Source organism: Cydia strobilella, chromosome 6, assembly GCF_947568885.1.
Source record: "Cydia strobilella chromosome 6, ilCydStro3.1, whole genome shotgun sequence".
Classification (NCBI taxonomy): Eukaryota; Metazoa; Arthropoda; class Insecta; order Lepidoptera; family Tortricidae; genus Cydia; species Cydia strobilella.
Window position 1 is genome coordinate 22032282 of NC_086046.1, and position 17952 is coordinate 22050233.

At 51.4% G+C, this 17952-nt stretch overlaps 1 protein-coding gene across 1 annotated transcript in view; it reads left to right on the forward strand.

Moving 5' to 3' along the window:
- Window positions 1–17024, forward strand: part of LOC134742349 (helicase SRCAP) — a 42520-nt gene extending 25496 nt beyond the window's left edge. Inside the window, exons 10-29 of the mRNA XM_063675399.1 lie at window positions 2754–2890; window positions 3015–3183; window positions 3471–3715; window positions 3889–4043; window positions 4113–4387; window positions 4457–4559; window positions 4629–4903; window positions 5088–5247; window positions 5317–5591; window positions 5776–5935; window positions 7089–7398; window positions 8420–8948; window positions 9048–9209; window positions 9618–9869; window positions 11371–11931; window positions 14501–14545; window positions 14642–15531; window positions 15562–15835; window positions 16455–16637; window positions 16802–17024. Of these exons, the coding sequence (XP_063531469.1) occupies window positions 2754–2890; window positions 3015–3183; window positions 3471–3715; window positions 3889–4043; window positions 4113–4387; window positions 4457–4559; window positions 4629–4903; window positions 5088–5247; window positions 5317–5591; window positions 5776–5935; window positions 7089–7398; window positions 8420–8948; window positions 9048–9209; window positions 9618–9869; window positions 11371–11931; window positions 14501–14545; window positions 14642–15531; window positions 15562–15835; window positions 16455–16637; window positions 16802–16933 (5292 nt within the window). The 3' untranslated portion in view covers window positions 16934–17024. The remainder of the gene's footprint in view (window positions 1–2753; window positions 2891–3014; window positions 3184–3470; window positions 3716–3888; window positions 4044–4112; window positions 4388–4456; window positions 4560–4628; window positions 4904–5087; window positions 5248–5316; window positions 5592–5775; window positions 5936–7088; window positions 7399–8419; window positions 8949–9047; window positions 9210–9617; window positions 9870–11370; window positions 11932–14500; window positions 14546–14641; window positions 15532–15561; window positions 15836–16454; window positions 16638–16801) is intronic.
- Window positions 17025–17952: the final 928 nt, after the last annotated feature.

Below are 17952 nucleotides of genomic sequence, written 5' to 3' on the forward strand. Positions count from 1 at the left end.
CTATACAATCCCGGTAAAATTATGTAATCTTTTTGCTGTGAATTGCAAAATGAAGCAGCTATATAAAGGGACCCAGTAAAATTTGTTGTTGTACTCACGTCTATAGGTGAGGTACAACTCGCCGCAACCGTTACATCAACAGCTGTATTTAGAGTATATTTTGTATTAGGTAGAACACATCCCTCCCCTGGAGCTCTATAAAATGTTAAATTTTTTGGAGTTTTTATAACCACAATGTTTGGTAATTCTGTAAAAGTGCGGCCTATCATAATTTCGCTTGGCATGTGGTGGTCAGGCACGACAATAAAATCGACTGGATTATCTACCTCATCTACCACTAGAGTACCGTTGACAATACCTAGGGGTCGCACGATCCCATTACCAAAACCTCTTAAATTTGCCAAATTGTTTGAGCGTTGCCATGATCCAAATATTTCATTCGCGTAACTTTCCCTAATCAAAGTGCGCGCACTTCCGAAATCAATGAAAGCAGGCGTAACTACGCCTTCAAGCTTAACGTCTTTATAGTACTTGTCGCTTCCGGATTCTACTGTTTGAACATCGGGTGTTTCAGTGTTATTTATTTCAATACGTCTTACGTCGTTATTGTCAGATGGAGCTGGCAGTTGCAACAAACCGCTATTGTTAGAATTGGTTGATGACCCTAAAGTCGTCCTATTACGGCACTCAGTAGCCACGTGCCCCGCCCTGCGGCAAACACTACACTTCTTCATAGGTTTTGTACATTTGGTGCGAATGTGACCAACCTCTCCACAGTTATAGCAAACTATTTCTGGTTTAACTGGCTCGTTACTTGTTGCTGTATTCGTGGCGTTTTGAGTAGGCCGTGGATCTTTGTTCCAAGGTTTATTGCGTTTTTGTGACATTAAATAACTGTCATTCTGAGACAACGTGCGTAAGTACGAGAATAATTGTTCCGGTTCCTCAAAACGGCACGAATTTGCACTCATCCTAACAAACTTATCGTCAATTCCGTGAACTAAACACCCTACGGCCTTACGGCCTGCTACGTCACATTTATTTATCAATATCATTTTTTCGTAATAGTATACGTCTAGTGGTTGTCCAACTTTACAACGCACATTAAGCATTCGTTGCAAAAGATCGCCATAATTGTCAGTTGAGGGAAAGGCTAGTTTTAACTTCTCAACCCACTGAGGCCAAGTGTATAAAAGGGATGGCAGTCCTTGATACCAACGCTTTGCCAAACCAGACAGCTTAGGTAGAGCATAATGACACGTCTGAGTGTCTGTCCACGAATATATTTGAGCGCACTCACTGACCTTGTGAATCCAGCATTCGATATTCTGAGCACCATCGTTAGGGTCAAACTCAGGCACTACGTTAACGTGTGCAGTGTAAGCATGACCCGGCAAAATATTTCCTACTGACATACTACTTGTACTAGTTTGATTCGCTCCAGCGGTACTAGCAGACAGATTCCCAGACAGATGATCATTACTAGGATTACCTTTTGAAGGTAACGGCGGTGTAGAACTTTTAGGCCCTACACTACGATAAGTTTCAGGTTTGTTCGTCAGAGCATCCCTTTGTTTACTTTTGCGATGGCGATGTTTTCTTTGTTTCTTATGTCGCCGACGCGGCGGCGAATATGTCGAACTACGTGATGACGCCGTCGATATGCTTCGGCCAGAGGAATTTGAATAGCGACGGTGATGTTTAGAGCGACGCTTACGTGATCTAGAAGCCCTATCTGATCCCATGGTTAATAATTCTGAATGTACTTCACCATACGACAAGTAATCAACTAGTCATTACTCAACTTATTAAGAAATATACAATACATTACATAAATCATCTAATTATGATATACTAAAGTAATTAACCAAACTTGCTTTGTCACTAATTAACTACTATTGTTCTCACGTATCGTTACTTGAACCAACGTATCTTTGTAGAAGCGTACGTATCTACGTAAACACACATAAATCTATCTGTGCAACGAGTTCATTACGTAACAGTTTCATTATGAACATTCGAAAGTAAACGGTTAATCGAAGGGAAAAGTTTAAGAATTTTGCGTTTATCACTTCACTATACGCGGTACCAACAATGATCAGATCATAAAATAAGCACAAATCACCAATTATATAAAATTCAAATCACTGACCTTCACTCGGGATCAAATACCTCGGTTCCAGGCGACGTAGGTTTGCTTTTCCAGTATCGCACTTCTGAATTGTACGAAAACCGTACTACGGGAACCACAGGAATCGTAAATAATCACTACAATTGATATTTTAAGTACTTGATGATTTATTCTGCAACACTTAGAAGCTATTTTTATCAGCGACCAGTAAGTAATGAATAGATATGAATTGAACAAAGACAACCAATGTTGCCAACCAGATAAAACATTTTTATAATGATCTACATTTTGCATTAGTCTTTGCATGTTAACTTTATTGTAAATATTTCTAAGTATTTATACAAATTAAGTCTAATATTTAAATAGATTAAAGTACATATTCAACTAAACTTGTACAATCATAATCCATAAACATTAAAAGCAATTAATCACTAAACTTAAATGATTTTCAATTATACCCTCAACTGTCAATCATGAAATTGAATGTTTACATTGTTCGTTACCCACCATTAGCTAACACGGTCGTGGTATAAAAAAAAAGAAAAAAAAATTGGATTTTAGCAAATAATCCGATATAATGGTGGGGTATAAACCGATTGTTATCATGATATGTGTTGAGCAGGTGCTGCGGCCTTTCCTGCTGCGGCGGCTGAAGGCGGACGTGGAGCGGCAGATGCCGCGCAAGTACGAGCACGTGCTGCTGTGCCGCCTTGCCAAGCGGCAGCGCTGCCTTTACGACGACTTCATGGCGAGGGCCAAGTGAGTTCACCATTTCATTTACACATTTTTGATTTAAAAAACCACAGTTCATGTATAAAGTTATTTTTAATTATTTTATTTGTGGGCCTAATAAATATTTCACGCGTGTATATTTGATGTGCAGGACGAAAGAGAGCCTGGCGTCCGGCAACTTGCTGAGCGTGATCAACGTTCTCATGCAGCTGCGGAAAGTGTGCAACCATCCCGACCTGTTCGAGCCGCGCGCCGTCGCCTCGCCCTTCCACATGGACGCGCTGCGGATACACGTGCCTGCCGTCGTACTGCTGGAGGAGGTGGGTATTCTGTACAACACCCCGACCTGGTTGTTTTTTCCATTCCGTCCCAAAAAAAGGATATTAAAACGAAATTATTAATAAATATTTTACTATAAATCGATTCTCAAACATAAGACAAAACTTTATAAACCTTTAGATTTAGAAAAAAAAAAAAAAAAAAAGATTTGTGTCCGTCGAGGAAAAAATCCTTCAAAATCTCTCTCAAAGTTCAAAATCATCCCTATTCACCCCATTTGACGGTACGGGTTATTATTTTCGAAACGTAATTGTCACCTTTTATACAGGTTCGGGAGCGGATAGCGTGCGCAGCGCGGCTAGGCGGTGACCTCGCCTCCCTCGAGGTTAGCGACGCGGGCGCGTTCGCGGCGCACCGCGCGCGGCACCTCGCCCCCCCGCGCCGCATGGTGGAGGAGCTGTGCGCCGCGCCGCCCCCCGCGCCGCCGCGCCCGCCCGAGGCCAAGCTCCGGATACATCTGCGGCTCGTGCCGCGCGCGCTGCCGCCCGCCGCGCTGGGTCAGTATATAGACTAGTCGCCGGGGGACACCGGCGCGGCACCTCGCCCCCCCGCGCCGCATGGTGGAGGAGCTGTGCGCCGCGCCGCCCCCCGCGCCGCCGCGCCCGCCCGAGGCCAAGCTCCGGATACATCTGCGGCTCGTGCCGCGCGCGCTGCCGCCCGCCGCGCTGGGTCAGTATATAGACTAGTCGCCGGGGGACACCGGCGCGGCACCTCGCCCCCCCGCGCCGCATGGTGGAGGAGCTGTGCGCCGCGCCGCCCCCCGCGCCGCCGCGCCCGCCCGAGGCCAAGCTCCGGATACATCTGCGGCTCGTGCCGCGCGCGCTGCCGCCCGCCGCGCTGGGTCAGTATATAGACTAGTCGCCGGGGGACACCGGCGCGGCACCTCGCCCCCCCGCGCCGCATGGTGGAGGAGCTGTGCGCCGCGCCGCCCCCCGCGCCGCCGCGCCCGCCCGAGGCCAAGCTCCGGATACATCTGCGGCTCGTGCCGCGCGCGCTGCCGCCCGCCGCGCTGGGTCAGTATATAGACTAGTCGCCGGGGGACACCGGCGCGGCACCTCGCCCCCCCGCGCCGCATGGTGGAGGAGCTGTGCGCCGCGCCGCCCCCCGCGCCGCCGCGCCCGCCCGAGGCCAAGCTCCGGATACATCTGCGGCTCGTGCCGCGCGCGCTGCCGCCCGCCGCGCTGGGTCAGTATATAGACTAGTCGCCGGGGGACACCGGCGCGGCACCTCGCCCCCCCGCGCCGCATGGTGGAGGAGCTGTGCGCCGCGCCGCCCCCCGCGCCGCCGCGCCCGCCCGAGGCCAAGCTCCGGATACATCTGCGGCTCGTGCCGCGCGCGCTGCCGCCCGCCGCGCTGGGTCAGTATATAGACTAGTCGCCGGGGGACACCGGCGCGGCACCTCGCCCCCCCGCGCCGCATGGTGGAGGAGCTGTGCGCCGCGCCGCCCCCCGCGCCGCCGCGCCCGCCCGAGGCCAAGCTCCGGATACATCTGCGGCTCGTGCCGCGCGCGCTGCCGCCCGCCGCGCTGGGTCAGTATATAGACTAGTCGCCGGGGGACACCGGCGCGGCACCTCGCCCCCCCGCGCCGCATGGTGGAGGAGCTGTGCGCCGCGCCGCCCCCCGCGCCGCCGCGCCCGCCCGAGGCCAAGCTCCGGATACATCTGCGGCTCGTGCCGCGCGCGCTGCCGCCCGCCGCGCTGGGTCAGTATATAGACTAGTCGCCGGGGGACACCGGCGCGGCACCTCGCCCCCCCGCGCCGCATGGTGGAGGAGCTGTGCGCCGCGCCGCCCCCCGCGCCGCCGCGCCCGCCCGAGGCCAAGCTCCGGATACATCTGCGGCTCGTGCCGCGCGCGCTGCCGCCCGCCGCGCTGGGTCAGTATATAGACTAGTCGCCGGGGGACACCGGCGCGGCACCTCGCCCCCCCGCGCCGCATGGTGGAGGAGCTGTGCGCCGCGCCGCCCCCCGCGCCGCCGCGCCCGCCCGAGGCCAAGCTCCGGATACATCTGCGGCTCGTGCCGCGCGCGCTGCCGCCCGCCGCGCTGGGTCAGTATATAGACTAGTCGCCGGGGGACACCGGCGCGGCACCTCGCCCCCCCGCGCCGCATGGTGGAGGAGCTGTGCGCCGCGCCGCCCCCCGCGCCGCCGCGCCCGCCCGAGGCCAAGCTCCGGATACATCTGCGGCTCGTGCCGCGCGCGCTGCCGCCCGCCGCGCTGGGTCAGTATATAGACTAGTCGCCGGGGGACACCGGCGCGGCACCTCGCCCCCCCGCGCCGCATGGTGGAGGAGCTGTGCGCCGCGCCGCCCCCCGCGCCGCCGCGCCCGCCCGAGGCCAAGCTCCGGATACATCTGCGGCTCGTGCCGCGCGCGCTGCCGCCCGCCGCGCTGGGTCAGTATATAGACTAGTCGCCGGGGGACACCGGCGCGGCACCTCGCCCCCCCGCGCCGCATGGTGGAGGAGCTGTGCGCCGCGCCGCCCCCCGCGCCGCCGCGCCCGCCCGAGGCCAAGCTCCGGATACATCTGCGGCTCGTGCCGCGCGCGCTGCCGCCCGCCGCGCTGGGTCAGTATATAGACTAGTCGCCGGGGGACACCGGCGCGGCACCTCGCCCCCCCGCGCCGCATGGTGGAGGAGCTGTGCGCCGCGCCGCCCCCCGCGCCGCCGCGCCCGCCCGAGGCCAAGCTCCGGATACATCTGCGGCTCGTGCCGCGCGCGCTGCCGCCCGCCGCGCTGGGTCAGTATATAGACTAGTCGCCGGGGGACACCGGCGCGGCACCTCGCCCCCCCGCGCCGCATGGTGGAGGAGCTGTGCGCCGCGCCGCCCCCCGCGCCGCCCCGCCCGCCCGAGGCCAAGCTCCGGATACATCTGCGGCTCGTGCCGCGCGCGCTGCCGCCCGCCGCGCTGGGTCAGTATATAGACTAGTCGCCGGGGGACACCGGCGCGGCACCTCGCCCCCCCGCGCCGCATGGTGGTTCTTTTTATTATTATTTATTTATTTTCGGAGAACCAACAGCTATCAATTATACAATAGTTATATAAGTAAATAACAAAAAGCCAATTATAGTCCCACCAATAGCAACAAGTTAACACATAATTGGTGGTTAGCACTAAAATTTTTTTTTTACAACGTATTCAACTAATACTAATTTCAAAATGTGAATACCTACTTATTAAATACCCACAATTCAATACTCTTAATATACTGAGCTAAGAAAAACAAAACTTATTAATAAAATACATCAATCGATACAATGATATTATTATGAGTATGCTATCGCATACGACTCGCTCACTTAGGTAATTTGTTTGCCAGAATCCGTCTTATAGTTGTGATGTTACTATTAAAAACGTCAATATCACACTCTTTCGTTAGTTCATTTAGACTTTTACCAGCTCGCAATAGAAAGCTATTCTTTCTGTAATTACGTGATGAAATTGGGATTGAGAGGGGAGGGAAGTATCTTTTAGGTCTAGATGGAGTGTTGAAGGAGAGCTTAGCGAGCAATTCAGGACAATCAATGTTACCATTTAAAATTTTGAGTATATATGTAATATCCGCAATTTGTCGACGTTTATGTAGTGGGAGAAGGTGATGTTTTTTACAAACATTATCATAATTTGATGAATTATAGGGGGTTTTCAATTTAAAGTAGAGGTATTTTACAAACTTTTTCTGTATACGTTCTATTTTGTTAATATAAATATTATAATGTGGGTTCCAAATTTGAGACGCGTATTCAAGCTTGTATTGTTATCAATATCAGTATGTTATAATTAATGGAACTATAGGTCTTATTGATAATCTGCAAGTTTAAACTTATCTGTATGTGACTGTTTCCTAAATAAATAAAAATAAAAAAAATATAGCATTGAAATTGATTACTAGGTGCCGCTACGGCGCCCGCGCTGTGCGGTACCGTGCGGGCGGCGCGCCGGCCGCGCCCCGCCCCGGCTCGGGCGCCCCCCGCTCGCCCGTGCGCCCCCGCCCCCGCCCCCGGTGCCGCGGCGCGGCTGGAGGCGCGGCGGCTGGCGTGCCTGCGGCGGCTGGCGACGGCTAACGAGCGGCGCTGCTGGCGGCTGCCGCTGCTGGGCGCCGACCTGCGCCGCGCCGTGCGCGCCCCCCCACCCCCACCGCCCGCGCCCCCCGCGCACGACCTGGCCGCGCTGCTCGACCGGATGCACGACGTCATCGACAGGTAACACTAGTTGTTTCCTCATTAACATTTACCGGATGAGATAACCCCGTTTTGACTATTATTGTTTATCTTCTGTGATATTATGATTAGTGTGTATTTTTATTGAATTTGTATGCCAATAGGTACAACAATATTTCAGTATCTAGATACTGAAATGTTGAACAAATACATCTTTGAGTCTAGCATATTTTTACTAAAACGATATACTAAAATACGAACATTAATGACAGAAAACTGGGAATCAAAATTTAAAAATGCATACGATTTTGTGATAGATATTGAAGAATTCTATCACGAAAAATGTGAAATTGATAGTTTACATTGTTGAAATTTTAAAACACTTTTCGTTTACTAATATAAATAAACAGTACCTGTTCCAATTGGCACGTCTTTTTATCTTCCATTTTAAAGGAATTTTAGTTTTCCCCGTTGTGTTTTAATTTGTTACATTATGTTTAGGTACTTATCAGTGTGGTCAAGTTATTTGGAGACAAAGTTAATAAAAAAAAAAAACCATGTCAAAAAAGGAAACAGATTGTTATAGGTAGGTATAGGTACCTACTATTATTTTAAGCCAATCGGTCTCACTACACATCTTACTTTATTATTTAGAGCATTAGAAATGACGAAAAAAACTGATTGAAATAATGTATGGAAAAAAATTAGGTACTTTGATTTCGTCATTTCCAGTGATCTGATTGTTAATCAAAGGATATTATTACAGCGTTCTGCAACTCTTAAAGAGTTGTAATTGCTCAGAAATACGAGCATAATTAAATTATAATATTACAAAATTAAAGCTAAAGTTCAACCTAGAAATAAAATAAAATAAAAACTAGTCAAGTCTCTATATTGGTGTATGTTGTGGATTGTGGAATTAAATTATTCTCTCTTAATATTGTGGATAATACGAGTACAAAATCGAGTTGGATCTGGTGAAGTGTTATATTTAAAGGACATATCATATCGGTTATGCGTAGGTAAGTACCTATATATTGTATCGATGTAAATATGAACACAGGTTCAGCGTGTGTTGGCGTTCGTGCGTGGCGACGACGCCGACGCTGGAGGCGGGCGCGGGGGCGGGCGCGCGCGCGTGGCGCCTCGTGGCGGGCGCCGCGGAGGAGGGCGCCACGCCGGCGGCCAAGGCGGCGCTGGCGCTGCTGCACGCCGTCGCCAGCCGGCAGACCGTCGCCTTCCCGCACCCGCGCCTGCTGCAGTTCGACTGCGGCAAGCTGCAGGCGCTCGCCCCGCTGCTGCGCCGCCTCAAGGCCGGCGGCCACCGCGTGCTCATCTTCACGCAGATGACGCGCGTGCTCGACGTGCTCGAGGCGTTCCTCAGCCTGCACGGGCACGCGTACGCGCGGCTCGACGGCGCCACCAAGGTGGAGCGGCGCCAGGCGCTGGTGGAGCGCTTCAACGCGGACCCGCGCCTGTTCGCCTTCATCCTGTCCACGCGCTCCGGCGGCGTCGGCCTCAACCTCACCGGCGCCGACTGCGTCATCTTCTACGACTCCGACTGGAACCCCACCATGGACGCGCAGGCCCAGGTACCTATCGTTCGCACTACGGGGACGGACAAGTCTCCTCCCGTCGCTACTTGTACGTATGTAGTGACATACGGTAACGCGATACTCGTGTCTGTGTAGGACCGCTGCCATCGCATAGGGCAGACTCGCGACGTGCACGTGTTCCGGCTGGTGACGCAGGCCACGGTGGAGGAGAACATCCTGCGCAAGGCCACCGAGAAGCGGCGCCTCGGCGAGCTGGCCATCGACGACGGCCACTTCACCACCTCCTACCTGCGCGAGGTCAGTGTCACCCGAGGGGGGGAACATCAACCACCAATACGTAGGCTACAAGTTATCTTCGCTTTAGATAATGTTTTCATTTCGCAGGCAAAGTGATCAATTTTTAGTCGAATTCACCTCGCCCATTTTATGCGGTTTTCTCCAGATTTCAAACGGCAATTATGCCGCAAGCGCCTAGCCCGGGGGTTCCCAAACCGGACCCTGATGCGCCGGAGACAGTGGAGAGGGGCGCCGGGAGGCAACCCACCTCACGATGTCACCTATCTATTTCGAATAGCCTAGCTAGGCTAGGACGCCACCGCCGAAATGTTAAACTTGCAAGTGCGCCGCGGAGTGAAAAAGATTTGGAACCCCCGGCCTAGCCAATGTTGTAAATTGAACGTAGATAATGTAAATATGTTTGTGCAGGCGAGCATCAAGGAGCTGTTCGGGTCGGACGCGGGCGGGGCGGTGGTGGCGGTGGGGGAGGTGGCGGCGGTCGCGGGGGGGGACGTGGAGGGCGCGCTCGCGGCCGCCGAGGACGAGCAGGACGCCGCGGCCGCGCGCGCCGCCCGCGCCGAGCAGCAGGGCGAGCTGGCCGAGTTCGACGAGGCCGTGCCCTACCGCGACGACGACCACCACGACCGCAACAAGGACGAGCTCGCCGCGCTCATGAGCCAGGTACACACCACACACACCACACACCTACCCTACCCGACCCTTACCGAGGTTATTGCACAACGTAACAAGTAAAAACTGTCGACACGTAAACACAATGTTGCCACCTCTTACAGATTATGTAAAACGAAGCAGAAATATTTATTTCTGACTTTCTGAAACATAATATTTTGATCAAAAAAATGTACATTTTACTATAGTTCATTTTTTTGGCACCAAATATAATGACCGCCAAAACATACTCTGGTACCCTAAATAAAGAAATCGCTTTCACCAAAAAAAAAAAAAAATAAACCAAAAAAAATAAGGTCTAAAATTACAAAACTACCACCTGTTTAAATCACGACTGCGCTTCAAATTGTATTCAAACACCAAAAATCATGAATGATCACCAAATATAATTAATGATCACCAAATCTTGAAGAGCAAATTAATGCGATATTTTCACTTAAGTAAACCACTATGATTACCAAAAAATGTATACATATTACCAAATAAAGTAAAATTATGCCAAAATTACCACCCCCTCCCGCTCAATCCCCCGTACACCGCACCGCGCGCGCGTGCTCGCCTGACCCAATCCTCAATTCAGTCACGCGCCACGCTTACAGAAAAGAAATGCTACTAGAGAAGTGGATATGATTAGGTTAGAACTGCGATCGTCACAGAAACGAAATGCTACTATAAAAGTGGGTTAGGTTAGAACTGCGACCCTTACAGAAACGAAGTGCTACAAGAAAAGTGGGCTAGATTAGAACTGCGACCCTTACAGAAACGAAATGCTATTAGAAAAAAGTGACGAAGTGGATTAATTAATTTAATGGAATAACAAAATGATAAATATTTGCACATTTTTAACCGACTTCAAGTAATTTGCTTTAATAGGATAGCAAAAATAAAAGATTTGGTTATAATTTCACATTAAAATGGAGGTCTAAGTTTGGTGATCCTTTACAATTTTTGTGTTAAAAATGATTATTTTAGTGTTATTCGTTTTGAAAGGATAAAAATATGGTACAAATTTGGGAATTATTTCTCATTAAATAGGAGTTCTTATTTTGGTGATCATTCATTATAGGCTTTAACAGGCTTTAATTAGAAAATTAACTTTAATTGCACTTTTGTTTTGTTTACAATTTATCCATTTTAGTTTTATCCATTTTTGTTTTATTTTTCCATTCTTGTTTTATTTTTGTTAAAATGAAAGAGTATTGTTGTAACATTGTTTTGACAACTTGGAATTTCTATTTCTAGTTTAATTTAGTATTTATATAAGTCACATGGTTTTCATACTATTTTTTAGGAAACTGTAGGTCTATAAGTCTATTACCCTACATTGTAACAACTTATTAATATAAGAGACTGTTTGTTTCTAAATAAATAAAATAAAATAAAATAAAAATAAATAAAATAAAATATATTTCAATAGAAAGACACGTCAAGATTGTTTATCTTTTTTTTAATGCTAAAAAAAATGAATTATAACGTTCACGGAAATTTTTAGCTGACGCCGATCGAGAAATACGCAATGCGGTGCGTCGAGAGCAGCGAAGCCGGATGCGAGGCGGAGCGGGAGGCGCTCAGCGCCGTCCGGCGCTCGCTCGGCGACTGGGAGCGGCGCCGCCGCCGCGACGCCGACGCCGACGCCGACGCCGACCCCGAGCCCGCCGACGCCGACGCCGAGCCGGAGCTCACCTACTCGCGCCGCGACGCCGACACCAAGGTGCGCCCCCGCCGCCGCGTCGCTCCCCCGCCGCCGCCGCCGCCCTCGCCCCCGCCCTCGCCCTCCCGCGAGGACGCGAGAGAGGAGACGATAGACACGAAAGAGAAGACGGATACGAAAGAGAGTGCGGAGCCGCCGGCGAGTAAGAAGGCGGGCACGCGCGCCACCCGGTCGCGGGGAGGAGTGCAGATCGACCTGTGGCGGCTGGACGCGCGCCGCGGCCGGCGGCCGGACCGCGCGGACCGCACGGACCGCACGGACCGCACGGACCGCGCGGACCGGCCCCAGCTCCGCAACGGCACGCTGGACGCGTGGCTGGCCAAGCCGCGCCCGCCCGACCCCTGACTGACCGCATAATAAATGATTTGATACGAGCCCGCGTTTTATATTCCTGACGTTGCCGTTTTGGTGCCGCTCGACCGTCCGTGAATGCTTGTGTCCGCGCCCGCCGCCCCGCGCCCCTCTGGCGCCCGGGCCCGAGTCACCAAAACCGCGACGTCAGGGATGCAACTCGCAAGCATTTACGGGCGGGCGGGCCGGCTGCCGACCCCGCGGCCATCCTGTCCGTGTTCCGTCAGTTCCGTGTCCGTGTCCGTGTCCGTATCCGGGTGGACAGCACGGGAGACTCGACACCCACATCCACACCGTGCTCGCCTGCTGTCCGCCGACGGTCAATGTCTACACGAGACGCTTCCCTACTAATTACGGTTCCCTTTGCAACGCTACACATATTTAATATTATCTAATCTTTTTGATATGTAGCTAGTAGAAACTGAATTTGGCAGCACTCTTGATCGTTTCGTTAAAGCACACTGAAATTTTCACTTTGCCATTTTACCCAGATTAGCGTCTTAAAAAAACCAGCTAAAACAAAATAACAGCGGACGGGTACTTTGCACGCCCCGAGGTACGACGGTCGCTCCTTTCAAAACTGTACTGCGCTTTGTTACGACTACATTCAATTCGGTGTCGCAGGCTGGAGCAGCCGTGGTACCCGCGGTGGGCCAGAGTCAAATGAAAGTCTAACTAACCAGTCATCCGTATCACTAGCAAAACACAATATTAAAAACATTGCTTTTGATGAAAATATGAATGAAAATAAAATAATTCAGCGCAACAAGTGTCGAGTCTACTTTCTGGTGATACAGGTGGATACAAGACTTGACCTAACTATAACTATACGAGGATAACTGCCGTCCGAGAGCGATATAAAGGCTATAGCGATGGTGCTGGAGGTGATTGGGCATCCATTATTTAGGTAAGGGGTCATGTGACTTATGCGAAATCTTATGTGGGGTAGAAGAGTCTGCAAATGTCGCGTACTTTTATTTTTCCACAGGAAACTAAAGTAGTATGACAAAATCTCACCGAAGGGGCCTCCCACTTGGTAAGACTTATATATTGGTCGGCTCGTAAGTGCTGAAAATGCATTCGGTAACAAATTGATCTCAGAAAGCGTTTAAGTAGTTACAAATTCAATGTTCAGGGTGGTTTAAGATAACCAGAAATGCATTGTGCGATATTATCCCAGGACGTGTGTCAACTTGATATTTTGCGAACTTGGCTAACACACTGTCGTGTCGTGTGTCCAGGTTGACAAAAAAAAGTTTGTGTCTGGTAAGTAAAAGAATGAAATTTATACTTATATATGCCTATATTGGATGTGGAATAAACTAGGTACTTAATTTGATTAAACAAATCTCACTCTAGTACGGCTAATTTCCCTAACAAATTGGCATGCATGTAGGTTAAAATGTAGGAAAGAAAAAGTAGAAGAAGCAAGCTGTCTAGTAGATGCTGCCCCAGTTTTGTGTCTCATTCTGCAGTTTTTTTTTTTCGTTTTAGAAAAACGGTTAAAATTACAACAAAGCTGCCAATGAACAAAAGATTCTCCACAAATTAATCCATACTTCCATACTAATATTATAAATGCGAAAGTCTGTCTGTTTGTGTGTTCCCTCTTCACGCTTAAACCGCTGAATCGATTTAGATGAAATTTGGCATAGAGATAGGTTTAGTCCCTGAGAAGGACATAGGATAGTTTTATCCCGTAAATCATCCCTTAAGAAAGTAAAAAGCGGGATGGAATTGAGATAATTAATGAAGTGTCTGCTAATTTGTGTGCATAATATGCTCAAATTGAATAATTGCTATAAGATTTTCTCCAGGCGCTATTCTTACTCTAGCTGGGGTTACTAAGTCCACGCAGACAAAGTCGCGGGCAAAAGCTAGTCTACTATAATTGTCTATGGAGCATGTTGCTAGGACTTGAATCCCATAATAAGGCCAACCCTCACCGCTCTGCCTAACGGATGAAACTTATTTATATTTTATCAAATAAACATATGTTCCTGAACATATATAAATAGGGTTGCCCATAAAAATACGGTGAATGTTTTATCTAATTAACTAGCGACCCGCCCCGGCTTCGCACGGGTAGTTCAACTAATTTACACAAAACCTTTACAAATTATACATATAAACCTTCCTCTTGAATCACTATCTTTTAGAAAAACGCATAAAAATCTGTTGCCTAATTTTAAAGATCTAAGCATACATAAGGACAGACAGCGAAAAGCTACTTTGTTATACCATGTGGTGATTTAAAAAAACATTTTTTTCTTGAAATTTCTCACTTTTTTTCCTTTGGAACATAGTTCGTTCGGTAGGCAAGTTAGTGAAATTTTAAGTTTTTTTTTATGAATTAAAAATAGCCTTGACCATATTTTTATATATGCAACCTAATTTATTCAATATAAGTTCCATCTGGTAGGCAGATAGGTGAAGTGAAAGGTCGGGTTTAGGCTGAGAACGCACTGCGATTATTTTTTATGCTATTAAAAAGTGTAACGTACGGCATATTGGCCATATCGAAATAGTACGGTGTACCTAATGTGATCGTTCCCCGCAGGTGTGGCTGAGCGGCGGCCGCGGCGCGCGCGCCGAGCGGATGCCGGTGAGGGTCTTTATGTAATCATTAACATCGGAACATTTTAAACTCATGCCATCATTCTCGATATAAACTCACCTGACCGGTTTCGGGCGCTTGCAGATCTGGTGTCCGCCCTCCCCGCCCGCCAGCGACGGCGACGGCGAGCCGTACCGGCCCTCGTGGGCGCGCGCGCTGTACCGCGCCGGGCCCGCGCCCGAGCACGCGCTGCCCGCCCTGCCCCGCGCCCGCGCCCCGCCCGCCGCGCACCCGCACCCGCCCGCGCACCCGCATCCGCACCCGCGCCCGCCCCGCCCGCCCCGGCCGCCGCCCTCGCTGTTCGAGCGCGGCGGCGGCGGCGGCGGCGCCGGCGCCCGGGCGCGCATGCGGCCCCGCGCGCCCGCCGCCGACAAGCACAGGGACGCGCCCGCGCCCGACTGGGCGCCCGCCGAGGACGCCGCCCTGCGCCGCGCGCTGCGCCTGCAGCGCCTGCCGCCCGACGCGCCGCCCGCGCGCGCGCCCAACTGGGAGTGGACCGCCGAGCTCGTCGCCGACGTCGCCCGCGCCTACCGCGCGCCGCGCGCCTGCCGCGACCGCCACGAGCGCCTCGCCGCGCCCGACGAGCGCGAGCGCGACCGCCAGGACCGCCTCGACCGCCACCAGCGCCGCAAGCAGCGCAAGCCGGGCGCGGGCTCGGGCGCGGGTGCGGGCGCCGGCGCAGGCACCGGCGCCGGCGCGCGCCGCCGCCCCGACGACGACGCGCCGCGCCCGCCGCTCGCGCGCCTCGACGCCATGCGCGAGGCGGCCGAGCGCCGCCGCGCCGCGCCCAAGCGCCGGCTCGACGACGCGCAGCACCACAACCCCAAGCACGCGCAGCTGCTCGCCGACCACGGGCTCGACTACGACCGCCCGCCGACGCCCATGGAGGTGGCGTCGCGCCGCGCCGACCGCATCGCCAAGGAGAAGTCGAAGGCGGGCGGCGCGGGCCCGAGCGGCGTCGCCCCGGCCGCGACGCCCGCCCCCGCGCCGCCCGCGCCCGCCGCCGCCGCCGCCGCCGCCCCCGCGGGCCCGCCGGCCCCCGCGGCGTCGGCGGCGGGCGCGCGCGTGGTGGTGGCGGCGCACGCGGCGGCCGGCAAGGCGGAGGCGGCGCGGCGCGCGCGCGCGGCGGGCACGATGAGCACGATGAGCACGATGAGCACGATGAACACGGCGGGCACGGTGGCCGCGCAGCCGCAGCAGCTGCTGTACCGCCACCAGCCGCTGCAGGCCCGACACCACCTCAAGATCCTGCACCACGCCAATGCGAGCACGGCTCAGGTATCTAACGCCTCGATTTATCCTGACAAAACAAACATTTACTCTGTTAGGTAGCCGGTATACGATGTTTTCGATTTAGGCTGAGAACGCACTGCGATTATTTTTTTGCGGCTTCAGAACTGTAAGAAGTGTAACGTACGGCATGCTTCATTAGCGCACGCACTTAACACAAGAAATTAGACTGAAATCGCAAGAAATTAATCGCAGTGCGTTCTAAGCCTTAGACCTCGCTTTGTGAAAATAGTTTGTTCAATAAATGTTTAAATAATTTCATTAATTTACACATAATTTGTTCACGAAGAAGCCGTGTAGCGACCCATCACGCCATTTTATTTCTTATTTGCTGTTATTCTCTGTTGTGAATGTTTCACTCTGTGGCAAAATATATTTAACCCTCGCGCCTCGAAACCCTCGGAACGCTCAAAATTCTATTTTTCGCTCGCTACGCTCGTGGTTTAATTTTGGAATCTTTCGCTCGCTCGGGTATCAATATTAGCACGAGAGATTAAACAACAACTTTACCCCCTTGTAGCTATTTATCTTCTTCATACAACACATTTATGGTGTCGCTCATCCGCGTAGATCGCCGCGTTATTTATGTACATATATTACTTTGCAGGTTGCTGGTGGGAGCGGCGTGACGGTGGCGAGCGTGGCGGGCATGGCGGGCGTGACGGTGGCGGGCGAGAGCGCGCTGCGCACGTTGCAGCTGCAGCAGCTCGCGCTGCGCCGTCCGCCGCCCGCCACCCCCGCCCCCGCCCCCGCCCCCGCCCCCGCCCCCGCCGCCGCGCACCAACACCAGGTACCTTACCTATGTCTTGCCCCGTATACGTACCACACAATTTGAACTGTAATTTACAGTTTCAAGGTTATTAATTCAGTAGAAAATTTTGACAAAGGCACACGAAGGGTTAATCGTAAAACTCGCAACTTTTTTGTGACGTATATTTTCTTTGTTGTTTTAAGGTGGCGACTGCGGCCGGCACGCGGCTGCTGGCGCGCGCGGCGGCGCCGCACCCGCACGTGGTGGTGGCGCACACTTCGCACGCGCCGCACACTCCGCACGCGCCCCACACGTCCGCGCCCGCCGACCACTGACCGAGTGTACAGAATACCCGCCCGCCGCCCCGCGTTGCGACTCCTGCGAGAGCGCCGGCCTTAAACCGAAACGTGAACAATAAACATTGACTGATGTTATTTGCATTTTTAATTTTTTCCGCCGCTCCTGTGGGCTCCGCTTATACTTAGGCATACCATACGACTCGGTATGAGGGCGTCCGCTCGCAGGCGCGGTTGCACGGAGCGGGTAAGCGGGTTAACGAGCTATAGTATGAACGACACTAATTAACTGACGCGTGCGACTAATTTTACCTACAATGGCACGCGCGCCATCTAGCGGACGCCCTTAGAGTATTTTTAAGTGGGACAGTGTTAGAGAATCCGAAACTTTTGAAGATACAGGAAAACTGTCTTAAAAACCTAAAACCTAAAGGTCTTTAATGGATTTAAAAAAAAAAAGTTTATGCCAATCGATTCCAGCAATCAAAAGCTTCTTAGACCAACCAAAGATAGATATAACTCCGTAATAGATGGATACAGTCTAAGGAAAAAACGTGCCTCGAAAATCTAAAAAATTTGATTCTCGTTCAGAGGGCGCTACTAGTTTTGGCCTACAGTCGTATAGATGGCGTTGACGGTTTCGTTTGTTATTTAACAATTTTAACGCATATCAGTGAAAGAACATGGGTCAAAATCATAAAAATAATTAATGCAAATAAAAAAAATCATTTATCTATATTTAAATACATTCTGTCGTATGTTTATAAATCTTCATTTTTAGTTTTAAAGTGTGTCGACAGATGGCAGTGAATTTACTGGGGTTACAAAATTTACTATGACAGTACCGCTCTAGTATAAGTTACTCTATGGACCAACCTACGTTAGGTTAGAAAATGATTAATTAGTATGTATTAAAAAACTTACCTTTTTTTTACAACAATCATTCCTATTGATAACACTTAATAGATGGATGGATACATTACATTTAGAAATGTGGAAAGAATCCCAAAATCCTTTCCCGGGCTTCACTACTTTCTTAATGAGAACTCACATTTTGC